This window comes from Maniola jurtina, chromosome 20 (genome assembly GCF_905333055.1).
Source record: "Maniola jurtina chromosome 20, ilManJurt1.1, whole genome shotgun sequence".
In the NCBI taxonomy this organism is placed as follows: domain Eukaryota; kingdom Metazoa; phylum Arthropoda; class Insecta; order Lepidoptera; family Nymphalidae; genus Maniola; species Maniola jurtina.
In genome coordinates, this window is record NC_060048.1 from 11,104,578 (window position 1) to 11,128,175 (window position 23,598).

A 23,598-nucleotide genomic window follows, 5' to 3' on the forward strand; every position below is an offset into this window, starting at 1 on the left:
AAGACACAATATAAGTTCTGACAGACGAAGTCCCACTTTTATCTTTGTGGAATATTTAGGCTCAAAAAGCCTAAAGTCCAGAGCTGTAAACCCAGTTGAAAAATAAATCCAACTATGTACCTACTCTATGTAGTAATGTCAATTAATGTCATTTGCGCAAAGACCTTACACTTCTAACTAGACTGTGCACCATGGCGAAAAAGCCGGTCCGCATGAGAGGGCTCCCGTTGGTAGTGTGTCCCTTTCTAATTAGGTGACCATGATAAAACAGAACACAGGACATATTGTTTTGTATACTCCGACTTTTAACTAGATGCAGTAAAATAACATTTCGTCTTAAAAGACTTAGTAAACTAAACTCCAATAAATTTCCTATTTTACACCTAAATAACTGAAAATATTATATACGCATGTACTCGCTACACTGAGTCCATCTGTTTCTCACACAATATTAGGTTAGGTGAAATAGCAAGCAGGTTACACCGTTACCCACGTGCGCCGGCAATTTCGGCCGAGCTTACTGCGTACTCATAAGGGTCTGAAGTACTTTTTTCTTCTCTGTACAATATGCTTCATTTGACATACCGTTAATTTGACAACAACCTTACTAACTTTTCACTCCGTATCGAGTCAGTACAAAAAAGCTAGATAATATTATTATTAAATGATTGATATGTCAAATGAACGTCATGCATATTCTAGACGAAAAAAAAGACTAAAATTGCAATAATTATTTAATGATTTGTTTTTATACATTGCATTGTCCTAATATAACCAGGAATAAATTCGACACATTTAAAATGCGCACTGCAAACAACAGACGATTTTGAGATTTTTCCAGGCACTGCATTTCCCCACTTCAATTTCTGATTTTCATTCTTCGGAAACCTACAATACAAGAAATATAGATTAAGTTTCTGTTACTAACAAAACTTCGAGTCAACTTAAGTTAACATAACATAGTGTAACCTTGTTAGGTAAGTACCTACCCAAAGGTGTGTGCAGAGGTGAATATCACCCACATTACACCAGCTATGTTTAGGACCCGTAAGTAATAGAGGGCAAGTCAAGAGCTTCGCCGTTCGCCGGAAAGTATTTCCAACTTCGAACTAGGATTTTTCTATATTAAAAACTAGCTGCCCGACCCAGCTTCGCCCGGGAATTTCGAATAATATTTTTTATAAAACCATCTCCTGATACTAACAAACACAATAAAAAATGAAATATCCAATTTGGTGCCGTCGATCGGAAGCTATGCGCGTACAAACATTTCGGAGATTCGTTTTTATTATAATAGTAGATTATTAGTTTATTATTTTTTATTTAGTTTATTATTGTTTATGCCTACTTCTACGAAACTAGAAAAATCTTTGATCCACATAACTCATGGTTAACCTAAAAAATATGATTGTTGTTTTTACTTACCTGTGGAAAGAAAAGCTGCTACCAGGATAAGACTCATTTTCGCAGCTGTCACACAACTTGAATTCACCATTTTTCATGAAAAACAAACAGGTTTATTATGAAAATGTACACAATCGCAAATCGAAGTACGAAAATCAACCAAACAACCAAGTAAACAAACCACCATATTGCATTTAGTATTACCAGTCCCAAACATTTAAGTACTACTTTTACTCAGTATTAATGGATTATTTTCTTCATACAACAAGATAATTATTATTCATATAAACTGTAGAAATATTAAAATTGAGTTTCAAAGTTTATGGATTGTTCGTTTTGGTAAATCATAAAAATGCTAAATATAAAATTTTCTACCATTACTACCAAACCCAATAAATTAGTTGAGCTGGCAAGACGTCAGACAAGGACACACTACCCCCGGAAGCCTTCTCACCAGGACCGCTTTTAGATAGCTACCGATCATAATGGAAATAGCTACCCTAATATAATGTAATAGATCTCATTTTAGCCTAACAAAAATTTTTGGTACACAGTCTAGTTAGTAAGTGTAAGGTCTTTGCATTTGCGTCAATGGTCAGCTGCACAGACCACGAATCCGGATCAGCTGGCTTGAGCTGGCTGCTGGCATGCTGCTGGCTGTCTGTAAAGACTTGAGACCACAGAGTACATTGAATATAGGGGTACTTGAGACTTAGAGTTTTGTTTTGTAGTCTACTGTCTATGGTCTACTAGGTATGTTTGATTCGATTGCTTTCATTTCATTTCATGATATTATTCTCTTGAGTCTTGCAAGTGTTGCAAAATATATTATATTGTTTATAAAGTTCTGATCGTATTGTAATTGTGATATTAAAATAACTCCAATTGTGACGCAAGTAAAATTCCTAAAGAAGAAGATAAAAATTCACACGCACTACAAAGTAAGTAGGTAAAACATTTGACTAAACAAAAATATATTTTTAACAAAATGTTTTAGCATCTTACTTATTTGTCACTACAATTCTGAGTATCTGATACCAACATATCGTATTACCGCTTACCGCTCACTTTAAAAGATTCAGCATTTTATGTTGCTATTGTAAGTAATTCTAAAGTTTATATATTTTTCTTGTAGGTGTAATGCATAAAAATGTCAGCAAAAGCGGAAAATGATGATGACTCATTTATTATCATCCTTGGTACTTCCCCTGGAGCTAGTATGGATGTGGAGAAGTGCAATGGTGTTGTGAATGGGGAATTGGATAAATCACAGATTGAGGATGCTATGAAAGACCTGTCTGTAGAAGCTAACATGGCATTTAAGGCACAGTTCCAACTTGGCGATAGTGTAAGTTTAATCTGAACTAAGTTGACACACTGCTGTTTTATAGGTACTTAATCTATTCTCTAATATTATAAAACAAGCTTACCTACCCTGTCTTTACTCAGTCTCTCCGATGCATGGGGGTGAAACACCGCCAACTTCTTAACTCTGTTCTAGTACTGAAAATTCTTCAATAAACCCAATACCTACACATTTTCAAGTAATACTTTATACTCGGGACCACTAAGTACATGGCCAAGACATCCTAATTTTCAGCGTTGCAGCTAAAATTTAATGTTAATCAATAGTCAAACAATGTGAGCCAATCAGAAGGGTTACTAGGTACATACAGCAGAAATTTTCATCTGTGTAAACAAGAATTTCTCAGATTTTGCATAGATTAGGTACTTAAGTTAATTCAGCCAAAATTTGTATATCAATTATTAAATTAGTATGTACATACAGTATAGATAGTCAAGGGTATTAAAGATTTGTGTTTTGGTGCAGGTACCTACTTATCACTTTGTTGTTTAAATAAAGTTAAGTGGGCAAGTGGCAGTGTTTAATTTATTAATCCAAACATATTAGTAGTACAATGTGAAAATTACAAAACATAATATCCTATACAGCTAAAAGTACTAACACAAGCAACTGTCAGAAACTAACCGACTTATAGCTTAGAGAACCTCAGAGATATAAGCTCTCTTTGAGTGTTCTATCGCCTTTATAACAGGGAGTCTTTAAAGGGATTATTTGACCTTATTCCACCCTCCCTTTTCTACAACTGCGTCACCAATCAGCAAAACCAATGTCATCCTCATCACCTGGGTGCCTGGTGTACTTCAACTATCCATTGTGTCAAATCTTTTTCCATGCACATGCAAAGTGTGGAACCTATTCTCTTCGGCTGTGTCGCCATTAGGTTTATTTAAAAGATGAATCAACAAATTCCTGAAAAACTGGCAACACTATCACATTATTGTGGTAATTTTTACCAACATCTGATAATAACCAGTAACCATTCCTAAGAGTTCAAATATTGTTCTTGTAGTTGAGTCATATGCAGAAAGATCTGGGGATCTGCTGTGTTATTATACTTAAAATAATAAATTTTCATTGTTTTGATTTTCTAGCCATCTCCAGCAAGCATGATGGTTGCAAGCACACTAATAACTGACGACAGAAGTACAGAGGAACTCCAAAAGCGATTTGGTGAGCTTTTAGATGAGAATGTAGTTCTCAAAGAGACACTGAAGCAGAATAACGACTCGATGAAGGAACAGTTCATGTTGATTGCATCCTGCCAAGAGGACATGCTCAGGACTCACAGACTTCATAAGGAAAAGTTTGACGAGACTAGGGAACTGGTTGAGAGGGTGAGTAAATTAGGGTAAATTTTTTTTAGAAACATAAATCTTGATTTGCTATAATCCACCTATCCAAATCTGTGTGGTACAATGTGCGGCATGTGATATCCTCCCACTACTAAAGAGGCAGAAAAAGCAAGCAATACATGCCACATAAATCTTCTAGAAAATGCTCAATGTTTTTTTTTCCAACGGACTTTACAACTCTGGGTTTTGGTCCTTTTAATAATAATAATATAATAATAGTTTTTACTGTCAGGCATAAAAAACCCATATACATACAAATAAAAGTTACAACAGAATATACGTTACATTAAAAGCATTCACATAATACATTAGATTAACTTAAGACTAACTGAAATGGTTAAAAAACTCATTTCAGATGTCACAGGTCACAGGTATTATTTTCTGTTCTTATCCTGGTGTACAGACAACCAATAATTAAAAATAGGGCTGGGCATCCCTTCACAAACTCATACTCAATGTATCACTCAGACACCAGAGCATCTTAAGGAGATTTAGACTTCAATGTACAACTGAGAAGTGCATTTGCAAAGAATGAGAAAGAATCACTACAGTTCAATACTGTGTGTACTATGGCCTAACCCCTTCTCACTCTGAAGTTTGATTCCCATTCCCATGCTCAGTAGTGAACCGGCGATGAACTAATCCTCACAATTATGTTACAGCTAAGGCAAGAAAACAAGCAGCTCAAGCTTGATATATCCCGTGTGTCAGACAGTGAAATCCCTATCAACAGTGAAACAGGAGAGAGTAAGTCTGGTGCCTCTTCCGGAGTGGAGTTCGTCACTTCACCGGACGACGATACCATTGACAAACTCACCGCGCAGCTAGAACTAGTGGAGAAACAGAGGAGACAGGTAATTATGTTTCTACTGAACAGTAGATGGCGTTGCCCATTCTTCTATCTCGCTACAGAAGTTTTCATGTGCTAGATATTCTTGTGAAAAGCTATCTAAGCTAAGAGGTCTAATCGGAGGTTGGGGGTTTGATCCTGGGGCCCGGGCACGCACCTCTAACTTTTTAGAGTCATTGTGTTTTAAATAATTAAATATCACCAGCTGCTTTAACTGCGAAGGAAAACATCGTGAGGAACGCTGCACATCTGAGAGTTCTCCATGGGTAGTGATTTCTGTCAATCTGCACTTGGCTAGTGTGGTTAACCATGCCCAAAAACTCTTCAAGAACAAGACTTATACAAGATGTTTGTGATAACAAATTGTAAAATGAATTACTTAATTAGTTTTGGGATTTGATTGTGGAATGTTTGTATTTATGTAGATTGTAAACCTAGGAGATCTACATAATCACCTTAGTGACTGCTTTCTAAATGAAACCAAAAAACTTGTCATCAAACTCCAACATTTTGCAGGTTATTGTAGAAAATGAAAAGCTATCATGGCAGAAGGAATCGTTGGAACACATAGTTGATGCCACATCCAAAGAAAGGGATGATGCTAAGGAGAAATTGAAAAATGTTGAGGTATTGTTTTTTTTTATAGCGAAATTGAAGGGGCTGGGTGTTTTATTGTGTTATAAAGAGTTATCGTTAAATGGAGAGTAAAAGAAAAAGATATAATTTTACGAATAAGTAAGTTTAGCAAGAAGTGCAGTATAGTATATTTCATTACAAGTGTGGAAAGGCTGTCATTGCAAAGAGTTCCGACAAATGTCTATCCGAGCCGAGGCGCAGCCGAAGGCGAGGGTTGACAGTCGGAACAAGTTGAAATGACGGTTCCGCACGTGTACTGAACGACTATTTTTAATACAGTTGCGAAAAAATGAAGCAGTTTAATAAAATCATAAAAACACAATAAACTCAACTAACTTAATTTAATTTAATTTAAAACAACTTTATTGTTAATAGATAGAGAAAAACTAGGGTCGAAATTACTCATTTTGTGCAACAAACAACTAAACTCGCAAATAAAATTTCTGAAAAATGGCGCCAACCGTAGAATATAAGCAGAGTTTTTTTTTTCTTCACCCATCCTGGTAGGCAAAGGGAACTATGCCCATACAGCCAAGTCTTCAGTAGAAGTTTTTTATTCATATGAAATGAAAATGAAATTTAATGAGATGAAATGAAACCTAACCAAACTCATTCAATCAAATCATTAAAGCTGCTATTGAAACAAATTAGTAGCTTCTTTTTAGAAATATACGTATTTGCATGAATCATAAAAACTTCTATGATTTTTTTTAGTAAAAACTTCATGGTTGGTTTTTCTTTTAATAGACATTATTTTGACAGTTGGGAAAGAGAACGCACGAGTTCGAGAAGGATTTAAAAAAAGCACGAGTATGTAATAAATAGCTCTCATCCCGAACGCTACTTTACGTCCTTTAATACGCCACTTTTTGAGCAACTGTATTAAAAACAGTGTTTCAATATAATGGTGACAATGTAAACCAAACAGACCTTAGCTATTTCCACATTTTAGGGAGTTTTTTCATTCAATAAAAGTCCGCAATATAGAGTGTACACTGTGTCTTATTAACCCCCGACCCAAAAAGAGGGTTGTTATAAGTTTGACGTGTGTATCTGTGTATCTGTGTAACTGTGTATATGTGTGTCTGTGTATCTGTCTGTGGACATCGTAGCTCTTAAACTAATGAAGCGATTTTAATTTAGTTTTTTTCGTTTGAAAGGTGGCTTGATCGAAAGTGTTCTTAGCTATAATCCAAGAAAATCGGTTCAGCCGTTTGAAAGATATCAGCTCTTTTCTAGTTACTGTAACCTTCACTTGTCGGGGGTGTTATAAATTTTTAATTTACACTTGTTTGCAGCTGCTACTATCCAACAAGGAGAGTGACCATGCTCAAGAGCTACAGAAACTACACTTTATTATAAATGACCTGCAAGCTAAATTGAAATCTATGAGCGCCGTAAGTGATTAATTTTTTTGGAAAAATTCTAAAAAGTAATTTTTTTTTTTTTTTTTTTAAAAGAATATTAGCCATGCTAATCATGACTAATACTCCCCTTTCCCCTCCAATTAAGCGTAAAGCTTGTGCCAGGAGTGGGTACGACAATAGTGCAACGGGTGGAGTTTGAACCGCTGACCTTTCGGAATTCAGGCCGCTCCTCAACCGTTGAGCTATCGAGGCTCTATAACCGTGAGATAACCGTGAGATACGGATCACAATGAAAATAAATTTTAGGGTATTGTGTGTAGAATCTTGTACGCTGTCTCCTATACTCAATAACTAACTTTACGATTTTTAACCCCCGACCCAAAAAGAGGGGTGTTATAAGTTTGACGTGTGTATCTGTCTGTGGCACCGTAGCTCCTAAACTAATAAACCGATTTTAATTTAGTTTTTTTTTTGTTTGAAAGGTGGCTTGATCGAGAGTGTTCTTAGCTATAATCCAAGAAAATCAGTTCAGCCGTTTGAAAGTTATCCGCTCTTTTCTAGTTACTGTAACCTTCACTTGTCGGGGGTATTATAAATTTTTAATTTACACTTGTTAGAATAATAATCACTTACAGTACAGGTTTTGAAGTGATGCGTCCTAACGGAACGTGTCGATAAAATTTGTCTGATCAGTTTTTACTTTTAGAATGTATCGTCAGAAGAACTAGCCAAACGAGATGCATACATACAGCAGCTGGAGACTAAGCTTTCCACTCATCAGAATGAACTTAAGAAGGCGCAAATTAAAATATTAGACTTGGAAAATATTAAGGTAAGTTTTCTATTTAAGTTACAATACTTAAGTTAATCATTAAGTTATATTTTATGTGTTTATGGGCGTGGGTTAGTTCGTTGGTTGGAATAAAACGCCCACTTGTTTAAAGAGTTTCAGATATATTAGAGTGATCATAGGTACGGACAATTATACTTCACATATCACAGGATAAGATTATGTAACACACAACATAGGTAATTACTAATTATCTTAGTTCTAATAACAATTATATTTGTGGCGAGGGAAAAACTCGACTCCTTAGTATTTTAGTATTGACATCTGTCACTTGTCGAATGCCGCCAAATTGTCGCCCGAATTGCCGTCGTCATTGGCGTTAAAACGTTCCGTTTCGCCACATGTTGTTCGTATGTCCACGGAACGAATTGAATGCGTATTTTATGACTGTGCGTGCCTACATCAAGTGTAAGGTTCACAACTTCACAAAGTAAATAGCGACTTTTACTATGACTCAAATAAGTATATGTAACTGGCTAATGCCCGCGACCTCGTTTACATGGATATAGGTTTTTAAAAACCTAAAACTAAACACACGTTACGTTAAACTTTCGCCTTTATAATATTAGTTTGATAGATTGTGGAGACTGAGGTGAGAGCCTAGGCGATAGCCCTAGGCTCTCACCTCAGTCTCCCCCTCTTCTCTTCGTCCCCCATCTACTCTACTTCTATATTAACACCCGTATTCACAAACGTTACTATGAGGTCTCATAGTGCGCTCGAACGCAGAGTGTAGGTTCCACCAAAATCAGATTACTGTATCAAGTCAATTTACAATGATCTGATTGGTGGAACCTACACTGCGTTCGAGCGCACTGTGAGAACTCATAGTAATGAATGTGAATACGGCCGTAAGTGGTGGTGGTAGGGCCCTTGATACGTGTTTGTGTGCGCCCTCAAGTAAAGATTCAAGTTATGTAGCAACTAACATAACTAAGTTTTGCAGTTGGAGTTCACACAACACAAGTCCGGCGTAGCGGAGACGACAAAGATGTACAAAGAGCAGATACAGGATCTTAACAACAGGATAAAAGAAATGCAGACTGTTGTAAGTAAATTTTGCCTTTATTTTTTTTTTCTAAATGAACCTTTTATTTGTTCTTGTTATAGTGGCTATAGAAATACACATTCTGTGAAAACTTCTGCTCTGTAGCTATTACGGTTCCCGAGCTACATCTCGCTGACCGACAGACGGACGGACAGTGGAGGCTTAGTAAATAGGGTCCCGTGGCTCCCTTTGGGTATGGAATCCTAGAAATATCGGAGTTTTATAAAAATTAATAGAGCCTCAATAGCTCAACAGTTGAGGAGCGGACTGAATTCTGAAAGGTTGGCTGTTCAAACCCCACCCGTTGCACTATTGTCGTAACTACTCCTGGCACTAGCTTTACGCTTGGGAGAATATTAAAGGCGGGAATATTAGTCATCTTTAGAATGCTAATCTTTTTTTAAAAAAATCCGTCCATATTAACCCCTTGGGGTTAGAATTTCCAAAAATCCTTTCTTGTGAGTACCTACTACCTAGGCAGACAAGGAACTTACTTAGTTGAAATTTTTAATTTTTAATCACAGTGGTTTTGGCTTTGACTAACTTTAATGTTTTTTTTCCAGGTGTTTCATCCAGTGCATTTCTCTATGAGCACGGAAGGCGATTCACTATCAGAATACGCGAGCTACGCGTCGAACGTCAAAGTGTATGACAGAACGCTCAAACATCTGTCCGAGTTTCTCACCAACTTGACTAAAGGGTAAGCCCTGTCCACTGATTCGCTAACTCAGTGTCTAACACTAAATGATAGCCACCGAGCTCGTTTGAGTTTTATTTTTAACTAGAGGATGCCCGCGACTTCGTCCGCGTGGATTTCGGTTTTTAAAGATCCCATGGGAACTTTTTGATTTTCCGGAATAAAAAGTTGCCTATGTCGATTGCAGGGACGCAAGCTACCTCGGTTCCAAATTTCATGCAAATCGGTTAAGCGGATGGGTATTTAGGAATCCCGTGGGAACTCTTTGATTTTCCGGGATTAAAAGTAGCCTATGTCCATCCCCGGGATATAAGCTAACTCTGTACCAAATTTCGTCAAAATCAGTTAAACTGTTGGGCCGTGAAAAGGTAGCAGACAGACACACTTTCGCATTTATAATATTAGTATGGAGTATCTGTTGAAGTTTTTCTATAAAATAAATATTTTTATAGAAAAACTTCAACAGATACTCCATACTAATATTGAAATAGTGAAGCAGCAATGTAAAATCAACCAATATGTCAAATGAACTTGGTGGCCATCATTCAGAGTAAGACACTGAGTTAGCAAATCACCCTGCTAGTATGCTTTGCTCTTTACGGCGCAAAATGCGGTTATGTCTTTGACAAACCATTTTTCTTTCGCGCATCATAGCTCAGTTTTATGTTTTAATTAGTTCACACCCCAGCTTGGCTCAAATTTTCAAAAATCCTCAAATATGCACTTTTATTTTTGGCCGAACGAAACCCAAATGTCCAAGCCAATAATTCATAAAAATTTTCATTCCCTATTTAACCCCCTCTGGGATACAATTTCTATGATCATTTCTTAGTGAATTGTTATAAAACGAACTCATTGTGATATTTTTGGTTGGTAAATAAATATCAGGTATCAGTTAAGACTAGTCTATTTATATGTATCTATGCGTCTCCATATCTTGTACTTTAATGATACAAGATTTGATGACAATGGATTATTTTCCCAGTTTATCAGATAGTCTGGTCCACACATTGGGAGTTATAGCGAGTTTATACGACTTCAAGTTGGAAAGATGTTCGGCGGACCGAGTCAAATCGGGGCTGGCTGAAGTGAGGCAGATGATAGAGCGACAACACAGCGAGGCCTTGACTAACATGTGAGTTTACCTCTATCTCTCCAAACTGCAAAACTATGTGTGTATGTTTGTTAATCCTTCACGCAAAAACTAGTGGACGGATTTGGCTGAAATTCGGAATGGAGATAGATAATATCCTGGATTAGCACATAGGCTACTTTTTATCCCGGAAAACCAAAGAGTTCCCACGGGATTTCGAAAACCCTAAATCCACGCGGACGAAGTCGCGGGCGTCTGCTAGTAATCTATATACTTACACACTAGAGTAATCTCTGTACAAAAAAAAGTTTGCTTTTACATATTCTAGTGCTATCTCCTATCGGAGGTTGGCAATCACTAAGGCTAACTGGATTTTGTTCACCGCTGCTCCAGACAGTGACCTTGTGCTCATATTAAACCACTGGTGAACCACTTGCTTTTACATATTAGAACTTAATGTCCAGTGTTAGTTAAGTTAGATATATAATATTATGCATAGATACTCCAAAGATCACATGTGTATCCCTGGATGAGGCAAACATTATCCTAACATCTAAAGATAAAAGACTCTTAGAGCGATTGCGCACTCATCCGATCCGAGTTCGTGAAAAGTAATATCTCTCCGTCATCTGTGACAATATCTCGGATGTCGCACTTACAACATGTTTATCAGTTGCAACTAAGGATTTTAAAAACCATTGTTCCTCTAAATATTAAACTACTTGCAAAAAATAATGAAAATCGTATATTTAAGTATTGTAAAGTGATTAATATTTATGACAAAGTTCAATTTACGCTTCTGAAAGAACAATTTTTTAATTTAGCCATACAAAAGGAAGTTATTAACAAAATACAGACACGCAAAGTAACTCAAAAAAAACTAGTTACCATCTTTGCAAAAAATAAATATGGTGAGCGCACCAGCGCGTACATGATCCCTCGCCTAATAAATAGTTTAGATAATACTTTTAGGTCAGGACTTACCGAATTCAACTTTAAACACAAGTTAAAAACATACTTTAACAACAAATCTTAAAAATTCCCATTTTTGAAAAATTAAATTTAACAAATGATTATCTTGTAACGTTCCCTAGTGCTTAACTATAAATAATGTATATATTATTTATGGAAGCACTATACCCTAAAGCGATTGAGACGGAATGATTCGCAACAACAGTAAACCTTAGTGGTTTTTTTGTTGTGTTAAAAGCAATTTGTAAGCATTTTATATTTGATAGTTAATAAAAAAAAAAAAAATGTGCCTCAGATTCAAATCGTACATATGACGTAGCGGACATAATATGATCGGATAAGTGCGTAAGCAATATCAGAGTTCGGTCTGAGTTTTTTATATCCGTATTTTCACGGACTCGGATCGGATGAGTGCGTAAATCGCTCTAAAAAGTAAATATTTTTATAAAAATCTTTATTTGATATATCCCTTCTAAGTGCTAATTTACTTCAATGGTAAAGGTCCAAATATAATAACGAAAAACAATATTCCAGAAGCCAAGTGCGGGGCACGCTGTCAATATTTGAAGGCATCTTCAAAGACTATACAGATCTGCTGAAGAAATCTTTGGCAAAGCCAGAGCCTGTAAGTATGATTCTTTTTAACCCCCGACCAAAAAAGAGGGGTGTTATAAGTTTGACGTGTGTATCTGTGTATCTGTCTGTGGCATCGTAGCGCCTAAACGAATGAACCGATTTCAATTTAGTTTTTTTTTGTTTGAAAGGTGGCTTGATCGAGAGTGTTCTTAGCTATAATCTAAAAAAATTGGTTCAGCCGTTTAAGAGTTATCAGCTCTTTTCTAGTTTTCTTGTGAAAAGAAGGTTAGATAACCGTTAGGTTCATAATATTATGTCAATAGACAAATGTTAAGCTGTCAAGATGGACGTTGCCTAAATACATAATTATTTATTTGAAAATGATGTTTTGGAAAACTCAAATACTTTGGATGGATTTGGTGTAATAAATTTTTAATTTACACTTGTTACACAACCATCATTTACTAGCTAAACCTGGCTACACATCGCTGTGACTCAGTCTGATATTAATTATAAGGGAAGTTAACGTCATAATATTAGTGTGGATTATTTGCCTTTTATAAGTTGTATATTTTCCTATAGAAACCTCAATCGCAAAGCGTGGAGCAACTAACAGCCGCATTGGTTGCTCGAGGACAAGAGTTACAAGCCTTGGAAGCTGAGTTAGCCGCCCTCAAGAACTATAAGGACGACTGCGAGCTTTTGAAAGCGCAAGTCGACTTGTACAAGTAAGTATTATGTTATTCAAGAGACGGACAGTAAATTCCTGGAAGGCTGGCCACGCATTGGCGGTTCCTCTGGTGCTACAAACGTTCATGGGCGGCGGTAATCACTTAACATCAGGTGACCCGCTTGCTCGTTTGCGCACTATTTTTATTATTTAAAGAAAAACAGCAAGCAAGCCAAAATAGTGAGAGCCTAAAAACCTAAAAGAGCGAGTCACGATTCGCACTTGAGTGGTTTGTTGTAATTATTGGTATTAGTAGTGAGATCAAAAAATTGTGTTTCGCACGGTTGCAACATTATTTGCATCTCGCTCTTACACCTTTGAATTCCTCGCTACGCTCAGAATTCTATTTAAACCTTAGCTTTCTACGCTTGCTCGGTATTGAATTCAAGCACACGCGAAAGCAACGCGCAAAAAACAGCTTTGCGGCCCAAAACAAAAACTATTTCTCAGGTGTGACTTCGAGGCGGAGCGAGAGTCCCGGCAGAAAATGGCGAGCGAGAAAGAGAACGCGCACACCGACCTGCGCACTGCGCAGCGCAAGATACAGGAACTCACTGCGCAGGTAAACTATTACCTAATCATCCCCTACTTTACCCCTTTTATCATCATAGAGATAGCTCGCATGCCGGAGACGGACATAGGATTCTTTTTATCCCAGAAAATAAGAGTTCCCATTTAACGGATTTGTATGTACATTCTGATTTGGATAGCTTTCAGACACAAGCAATTTTTTATCCAGGAAAATCAAAGAGATGGGATTTTTAAAAGCATAAAATAATGCGGATGAAGTTGCAAGCATCATCTAGTACATTTATAAATCAGCCACTGCGCAGGTTCAAGTTTGATTTTTCTTGACGCCCTCTTTTATATTTTCCGATAAGTGTTTTTTTTTTTAATTTATTCATACCGTAAATTAGTAACAGTAAAAAGAAAAAGGTAAGAAGTGGACTGGGAAGCACTTATCATTATATTTGCTCACACTAAATCTTGACTTGGAACATTTTTTTCTCTTCTCGTTATTTATGTTACCTTTATTCCAAGAATTGATTGAAGATTGATTACTCAGTTGGAAGAAATCCGCATCCTAAGCCCGGGTCTACACAAAAGCGTGACCACAAAAAAGGCGCCTTCACACCCCGCGACCCCCGCGCGTAGCCCGCGACCAGCTCCCGCGACCACTGCCGCAGCCACTACGACTACAGGCAACATGGTGAGTCTAGCTATCATTTTGACCACGCAAATGTCGAAAACTCGACTATTTTTGATCAGTTTCGCTCACTCATATGGACAACGTGATTAAACTAAACGAGATTGTTAAGGTGCATGAGACGGGTCTGCCCGTGAAATTCAAATTCAATTTGGTTTTTCGCAATTTGTAAACTAATACGGCAAAGTAGGCTTCTGGCACTTTAATTGCGCCAATGACAGTATCATCCTCATAGGTTTATATAAAAATCTTTAGTTGAAAGGGTCTAGTTTAAGAAATTAGTTATAGTATCGACTAATTTGTGAGAACTCATGTCAAACTCATTATTTTGACTAATTTCTTAAACTGAACACTTTCAAGTAAAGATTTTTATGTAATCCTGTGAAGATGATACTGCCATTGTCGGAATCAGAATGCCATAAGCCTACTTTGTCGTATTAATTCACAAATTGCGGAAAATCATATAAAATTTGAATTTCGCGGGCAGACCCGTCTCATGCACCTTAATGGAATCCACAGGCAAAACTGATCTCAGAGGGCGCCACTAAAACTTTTAATCTTTAGAAAAGAGGTTTTATAACAATTTGAATTTGAAATAATAAATCGTGTACCTATAAACACCCAATTTATGTTAATGTGCATTTATAGAACCTCCTTACCAGTATGACACTGTCCAGCAATTTCTATTATTGTGTCCCGTTGGAAATTTCGTGCGTAAGTCCCCAGCCGAGCAAATGGTTCTTCCATGGGCTCCATCTAAAAGTAGCTACTACAATGTAGACAAGTGTAAATTAAAAATTTATAACACCCCCGACAAGTGAAGGTTACAGTAACTAGAAAAAAGCTGATAACTTTCAAACGGCTGAACCGATTTTCTTGGATGATAGCTAAGAACACTCTCGATCAAGCCACCTTTCAAACAAAAAAAACTAAATTAAAATCGGTTCATTCGTTTAGGCGCTACGATGCCACAGACAGATACACAGATACACACGTCAAACTTATAACACCCCTCTTTTTGGGTCGGGGGTTAAAAATTGTTTTTATTTACTGACGTGTTTGTAAAAAAGGTGCGCAAAAAGAAGAAAATAGAAGCCAAACCCATAGAAGAACCTCAACCGCGTGAAAAAACGCCGCCTCCGCTGCGTTTCGACTGCCCCGTGTGCGACCAGCCTTTCAAGAGCCTCATATTGTTACAGCAACACGTTGACTCGTGTTTACTATAACGTCACACACAGTTAGCGTCAGTTATGGAACTACTAACAAAACCTCGAGATTTCGAATGGCAGGTGTCAAATGTTAGTTTTTGACGCAGGTATAGCCCTAAAGTAGCCCTACCACACTTATATGATATAGGTGAAAGTTTTTGTGTTTGTGTTTATGTTTGTTACTCTTTCACGCAAAAACTACTGGACGGATTTAGCTGAAATTTGGAATGGATTCTATCTGATGACACCCTGGATTAACACATAGGCTACTATTATCCCGGAAAATCCAAGAGTTCCCACGGGATTTTTAAAAACCTATATCCACGCGAATGAAGTCGCGGGCATCAGCTAGTTTTTGTATAATTTGACGTCACCATAGCCTAATATTTGACAATATCGTCGAATCAGGATCAAACCGTGAGTTCCCTCACTGTATTGCACTCTGGTTAGGATTTAATTAAGTTGCCAATAAGGTTTAGGAACAATTAACCGTGGTTTAGACATCGGTATCTCGCATTTGTTATTTAATTATGATAAAGATGTTAAAAATAAAATAAAATGTTTGCTCGAATATGGTTACAAAAAAGATACAATTACAGTACTACCACTTTTATAAGTTATGTCGATGTACCTGCGCAGAAAACTTATTTTCGAGTGGTGCGAAAATATCTCAGCCAATCATGGCGCTCGTGGTATTTGTGGTTGCCTACGCGCAATGTTTTACCATGTACGCGCGAGATATGAGCGAGATAGCACGAGTCTCTGTCTTGTTCTTGTGTTTATAGGGTCTGTATTTTATTGGTGCATTCGGTTTTATCGACTTTAGATTAGTGTGTGAATTGTGATGCAAATAAGTGTAATATATTCTTTAAATTGAAAGAAATATAAATAAATAAATAAAATAAAAGTGGTAGTACTTATATTTGATCAGTCCCAACTTATGTACAATAGTATTTGTATTTGTTACGTATAATAAATAAAACTGTTGTGTTCTACTCCAAATCTATGGTTATTAGTGTAGTGGAATAAAATATTTATATTGTTTTGCTATTATTTATTTATTATTTATATATTTTTTTTGTACATAACTTTCAATTTTTATGAATCACAGTGTGGCTATAAAGTTGATTTCAAACTACGAAATATAATATTATATATAAATATCGCTCACCCTACTTTTAAATATCACATTGACATTTAAAAATAGGGTGAGCGATATTTATATATTTATTATTATATTTTCGTAGTTTGAAGGCAACTTGATAAGCTAAATTTTTGTACCATTTTAAACATTATGTGGAAATTAAAATATTAGATATTGGAAAAATTTTGGTCTAAGATTTTCATATTTTTAATTAAGAGATTTACATATTTTTAATTAAGTGCATAAGCTATTGTAAAAAAAAAACTAAATATATTTTCGGGTAAGCATTTTTTTTACTTTCGTGTTACGATGTTATTTTTTTTCGTGTGTTTGTTATTGTGTATTTATTTAATCTGAGCATGCTATGCCAATTTCCACGAATCCATAACTGCCACAAAAGTTAACCTATAAAGTATTAAGAACGTACTAAATAATATAGGTATTATTAATTTAGATAGAACTTGATTGTTTGAGTGTTGTTGTGCGTGTGCAAGGATGTATTGAAATATATTTTTTGTTTTATAATACTTAATAACTACTCATAAAATAATATAATCAGTCTATTTTATTTCGTTACTTATCTTTTGTTTCGTCACTCAACTCCAACATACAATATTTCGCGGAGTCGTGTGTCGTTTTATTTCTTCATACAGAGAAGAGTTTCACCTACCAATAAAACGCTTATTAATTTACTTACCTTAATCAAAGCTTAATCAAATATAGTCCTAATCTCATATTAATTAAGCTTTGAATAAGCCACAGTGAAACTAATAGAGAGAAACACAAAAATTCCAATCAATATTAATCATTTCATTGTTTGTTCTTTCAGGTATACAAATGTCCGAAATGCATGAGGTTCTCAAGTGACCAGTACAAGGTAATGGAAGACCATTTCGATTTCTGTTTGGACGACTTTTGATTACCTTGTAAGTATGTCGATGATTGCCCCTACAAAAATCATAGCGATAAATGCGGCGGTTTTTTTTTTTCAAAAAGTCAGTGGGTGTTAACCATTTTGAGTGACCAACCAAACACAAACGTCCGATAATATTTTCGAATTGAATTTAGAATGTTTTTTGAAAACATGGGTTCGTTTGTGATTGGTTGGACACTCAAAATGGTTACCGCCCATTGCCCTTTTTGTCTCTGTCATTTGACTTACACTATACTAACTTTTCTCCGTGGGTATAGTATAGTGGAACATTTTAGTACAGTATAGTTGAATAAACATAAGTTATACTTAACTTTGTTTGAAGAATAATTTGAGTATTCACTGTTAATAACTGCAAACAAAACTTTAATAATAAATAATTATGCATAATGCTTTTCCAAAGTTAACGTTTTAAAAAGTATTTTTATTAGAAAATTGTATTATACAAAGTAGTCAAACTATAAAGATAATATAGTTTGAATAAATTGGTGTCATTACTATAGTATTGAAATTCCTTTTAGAATCGTGTCTGAATCTGAACAAGACATTATTAACCTATGAGATTGGGTTGGTATACGTAAAATTACAGTGTATTTTAATTTTTTTTCTGATTCTGATGTATTTCTCTAAACTAAATTTAGAGTATCTGCATCTTTTTCTTTTCAATATTGTTAAAAAAGGATGGGAATTTAAAAAAAAAATTACAGAATCAAAATTTTAGTGTAGACTCAAATTTAAATACTAAGTATATGCTCAAGACTGGCACCTCAAGTCACGAGGTTTGACAGTTTTAAATTAATTTAGTTTGTCTGTCCTTATCTTATTACATTGGTGAGAAAAAGATGCGAATACTCTATAATTTAGTTGCCGTCAGAATATGTATCAAAATGTTGCTATTTTATCATAGGTACCTGTATTATAAGAATATTTGTCATAAAATAATTTGACTGTTGTGCCATTTCTTAGGCTTAAATATATAGATCGTACTTTGACTTAGCTCAAAATTTACTTAGGCTTAAAACAAAATAGATTTAGTGAGAGACATAAATCTGTCTCACTTCAACTGTCTTACTGTGCGTCCACACACTGCTCTACTCGCGCAATTAATCGCGACGCGCTAAGTCGCTTGCCTTTGCAACACGATGGACGTCGAAACTGTGGCAGCGTGCGCGCCATTGCATACTTACCGACAAAATAGGGAGCGATGGGCATGAACGAGGAACATGCGAGTAACGCGGCCACACTACGTCTCTGCCTCCGTTCCTCGCTTCTTCCCATGCCACACGGGCAGTGTGTGGACGAGGGGCTACCGACAAAATAGTGAGCGATGGGCATGAACGAGGAACATGCGAGTAACGCGGCCACACTACGTCTCTGCCTCCGTTCCTCGCTTCTTCCCATGCCACACGGGCAGTGTGTGGACGAGGGGCTACCGACAAAATAGTGAGCGATGGGCATGAACGAGGAACATGCGAGTAACGCGGCCACACTACGTCTCTGCCTCCGTTCCTCGCTTCTTCCCATGCCACACGGGCAGTGTGTGGACGAGGGGCTACCGACAAAATAGTGAGCGATGGGCATGAACGAGGAACATGCGAGTAACGCGGCCACACTACGTCTCTGCCGCCGTTCCTCGCTTCTTCCCATGCCACGGGCAGTATGTGACGGTGAAGTCTGTGCAAAGTCAAAGTACGTTCTATAGATATCTGCCTTAGTGTTCCATTTTTGTTCCAAAAGACATAATATTAATAAATAAAAAGAGATGTTTATTTATAAATTTTATTAATAAGTCTAGAGGTAAATTTATTTACTTAGAAATAATTTTGTGTGTAAATGTATTAATACATTATACACACAAATGACAAAATTATCAAAGTTAAGTTATATCAAAGTTAAAGTGCACCTTTTGTTAATGAAAGTCGTGGATGCGTTTTTTAACTGCTTTGATAGCTTTTACCTTAGTGTTTCATTCTCGCATTTTACTGAAGCGCATAAGAAAATCAGCCGTTTGAACGTAGAATAATTATCTCTTCAGAGTTTTGACTATGTTCAAACAAATCTAACATTACGATGAAAAAGGTTACCATATATATTATTTACTTAAAGCAAATCCAAAAAATATAATGAGCAAATAAATGTTATATTGTGTGTGAAATTAAAAGTCTGAATGTCTAATGTTCAATAATAAAGAAAGCTTTCAAAATAGGACATAGTTTTAGTAACCAATAACGGCGATACAAAGTTATTCATACTATAAATTGAAAGCTATCCAGTTGTATAGTGCGTGGAAAACAAGTAGACCAATCCGAAGTTGCACAATAAAGATTTCTGAAATGTACAAGTTCATTGACTGAAGATTAAATACAACGAGCCGGGCTATGATCTGTTTTTATACAATGCGTAGTCATACGCTTCGTATTCATATTGGAATAGCTAATGCCGACGACTTAAAAACTTGCCAAGTGCGAGTCAGACTCGCGCACTGAGGGTTCCGTACTCGGGTATTTTTCCAACATTTTGCACGATAAATCAAAAACTATTATGCATAAAAATAAATAAAAATCTGTTTTAGAATGTACAAGTAAAGCCCTTTCATATGATACTCCACTTGGTATAGTTATCTTCCTTTGAAAATTGAAACACATTTTAATTTTTTTAATGATGTAACCACAAATTCACGGTTTTCAGATTTATTCCTTTACGTTTGCTATTAGTCCTACCTTCCTGCCTTTCATGATTCTAGGTCAACGGGAAGTACCCTATAGGTTTTCTTGACAGACACGACGGACGGACGAACAGACAGACAACAAAGTGATCCTATAATGGTTTTTCCTTTTGAGGTACGGGACCCTAAAAATCCTTTCTAAATGGATGTCTGTGTCATAATGGCTATCTGCATGCCAAATTTCAGCCTGATCCTTCCATCGGTTTAAGCTGTGCGTTGATAGATCAGCCAGTCAGTTTTTCCCATTATATATTTAAACTACTACTTTTGCATGCACTATGTTAGTATTGGAGGCTATTTCAATCGTACACATAACTTAAGGTGTATAGTTCCGAGTTGCGTGTCCATTTTCATATAGAAGTTTTTTTTCGTCTGGCTTTACACTGATTACGTTAGGGAAACTATATGTATAAGTATGGACTTCGTCTGTGCCGGCGCCCGCCGACATACATGCGGCGCCCCTTTAGAGCGCTTCCCAGTCAGTTCCACCACCAATAAACACCAGCAGAACACAAAAACTGGCCACTTCTAACAAAAAAACACTCCAAAAAGTCACAACACGCGCGCCAACAAACGCCACCACAGACGAAGTCCCATATAAAAGTTAGCTATTTAACCGTGGCGATCGTTTGTGTGTCTACTTTTAAGCCAGCTATGCAATATCATAGATTGCAGAGAACGCTGAACTCAGAACTCAGCGATTTTGCAAATAGGAGGTGGTCACTCGATCATACGTAACTCAGAACTATAGACCGCCGGCTATAGGATTGACGCTGTAGGGTTCTGTCTATATCACCGCGCGATTGGTTCACCAGTCAATCTTTCACTTTCTGCGCAGTCGAAAAGTACGGTAGCTACATATTATTTCCTCCAATGGCATCCAGAGCTCTTTTTACCTGTCGTCAATTGAAACCTACAGCGTCATTCAATGTCTTAATATTGTTTAGCATAATTATTTTTTAATTTTAATGTTTTAAATGTATTTAAGTTTCAAGAAAAATTGATTTATTTCAATTCAGTGTGATTCAAAAGACTCTGTTCCTAACTGTAGTACGTAGGTTTTATTATAAATGTTTTTGTTTTTAGATTGTGTCTTAAACACTGTAATACTAAAAATACTGTATATCAATGGTGCTTGCATAATATGGTTGTAAACGAATCTCTAAGCTTAATTAAATTGACTTTTCTAAGGCTATGTGAGGCTGTCTCAGTTAAAACGGCACAGATTTTTGCCAGCGATATATCGCTGTAAGAGTATCGTATCGAGTAAAGTCAAAGTACACTATAGATCTCAGGCTAAAAGTGTCGAGATCATTACTGCAGAGAACGAAATATTTTTAGTCTTGGAGTTTTGATAACCGAAAACGCACCAATGTGTCATAGCAACCGTACAGTTCGGAATAGGTGAAAAAATCATCGGCCATGTAGGTTTATATACATTTCAAAACATGTACTCTCGTACCAAAAGTCATATTTTTTAATGATTTACCATTTTATTTTCAATTTAATACTTTTATCAAAGCCAAATTAATCATGCTATTACACCAATTAGCTATGGCGCCTGGTTTACTTTCGTTCCTGAACTGTATGGTCGCTAAACTGTGCTATTGTTATTTTACTGTGCATATAGAAATTAATAGCACAAATAATTCGAAAAAAAATGGTAGACGCGATTTTTTTTTTAATTCATATTACTTCATAATCCATTTTTATGTTGATGCATTCTATTTTTTTTTGTGTAGTTACCGTAATAAAGTTATTCTTATACCAATCGATTGTTTTATGATATTTGGTCATAAGTCGTAATCAAGTTTCAGTGGCATGTCGTACTATGAGCGATGACCGTTGAAGCCGAAAATCCAAATCGAATCCGAGAATTCTCGAACCGAAGTAGTCGTAGTAGGTATATTTGTAAGAGGTTTGATTCGAATTTCGTTTCACAGCTTCGGAAAAAGAAATTCTGATCTATACACTATCCGCGAAAAGCAGTTAGTATAAGGCTCTCTCTGTGACGTAATCCCATAGAAATGATAGAGACATAAATCACAGTGAACTTTAACCATTTTGAGTCACCTGTTACGGTATTGTATTAGTCTGTGTAATATCCTAACGTCATCTGTCACTTGTCACATACTTGTCACTTGTCACCTATCGCTGTCTTGATACAATGTCTGTCTGTGTCGTGTGAATGGAAATAAAATCAAATCCAAGAGCATCCATGTTTTATTTGTAAAACACCAATGAAATATGGTGCCAGAACAGGGATCACAATAAAGAAAAACAATGCAGGACGAAGATTTTGTGAACACAAAGCCTAGAAGACCACCAGGTCACAGCGAGTCGTCAACCAGCCACGCCATGACGCCATTGCCAGTAGGCATGACCCTGCCGCCGTTCATCGTTGAAGGTAACAACGTCCCATTGCTATGGAAAAAATGGCTCACACGACTGAAAGTCTATTTAAAGGCAAATAATTTAGATGAAGCCGAAGATGCACGTAAAACAGCCATTCTCTTGCAATTCATCGGATCAGATTGTCTGGAAATTTTTTACTCATTTGATCTAGATATCGAAAAAGTTAGTTTTGGCGATCTCTGTAACAAATTTACACAGTATTTCACTCCGAAAATAAACGTCACGATAGAAAGGCATAAATTATTTAGCAGGAAACAACTACCAAATGAATCTATAGACACCTATGTCACGGATCTAAAAAATTTAAGTCACACTTGTGAATTTGGTGACATACGTGAAAGCTTGCTCAGAGACATATTTAGCTGGAACTGCAACAACACTTACTATAAAGAAAGGATTCTAATTGAAAAACCGAACACCCTAGAGGAGGCAATAAACATAGCCAAGCGCTGTGAGTCTACTAAACAACATACAAAAGCATTGGAAGACGCATCATTACATTTCATAGGACGCGTGTCAAGATCACCAAGTCGCAGAGACTCTTCCCATAGAAACAGGTCCAGACACCAGTCACAGCAAAGACGTCAACGCACACCATCAACGTCAAGTCAGAGGAATACATCATGTGGTCGGTGCGGTCAGGTACATAGATTCAAGTGCCCAGCTCAAGGTGTCAAGTGCAGAAAGTGTAATAAGTCCAATCATTTCGCTCAGTTTTGCCGTTCACATCAAGTAAAAGTAGTCAATTGTGAAAATCAGTCTGTAAATAATGAATCTTTGTTTTATCTTGGTTCTGTCTACTGTATACAGGATGATAAGTCTAATTTGTCAAAACCTTGGAATATTGATCTATGTATAAACCAAATACAGGTAAATTTTTTATTAGACACTGGAGCAGACACAAATATTCTATCCATTCACACATACAACTCATTAAATCTGCCACTTTCCAACATACACAAAAGTAAGAACACACTTTCTACATACAGTGGAGAAATTATCCCCCTGGTAGGTCAATGCAATTTGT

The 23,598-nt window shown here is 36.4% G+C and overlaps 1 protein-coding gene across 5 annotated transcripts; it reads left to right on the forward strand.

Moving 5' to 3' along the window:
• Positions 1–2,107: 2,107 nt before the first annotated feature.
• Positions 2,108–17,843, forward strand: LOC123875565 (optineurin). Of its 5 annotated transcripts, none has more exons than XM_045921462.1 (15): positions 2,108–2,157; positions 2,540–2,752; positions 3,862–4,104; positions 4,785–4,976; positions 5,489–5,599; positions 6,907–7,005; positions 7,682–7,807; positions 8,772–8,873; positions 9,437–9,573; positions 10,556–10,705; positions 12,170–12,260; positions 12,794–12,939; positions 13,392–13,503; positions 14,008–14,151; positions 15,219–16,402. In XM_045921462.1, exons 2-15 carry the CDS (start codon positions 2,555–2,557, stop codon positions 15,372–15,374), a joined length of 2,007 nt encoding a protein of 668 aa, XP_045777418.1. In that variant the 5' UTR covers positions 2,108–2,157; positions 2,540–2,554; the 3' UTR covers positions 15,375–16,402. The 5 variants fall into 5 exon arrangements, with proteins under 5 accessions (XP_045777418.1, XP_045777419.1, XP_045777416.1 ...); XM_045921463.1 differs by lacking the exons at positions 2,108–2,157; positions 15,219–16,402 and adding exons at positions 2,165–2,345; positions 17,330–17,843; XM_045921460.1 differs by lacking the exon at positions 2,108–2,157 and adding an exon at positions 2,165–2,353.
• Positions 17,844–23,598: the final 5,755 nt, after the last annotated feature.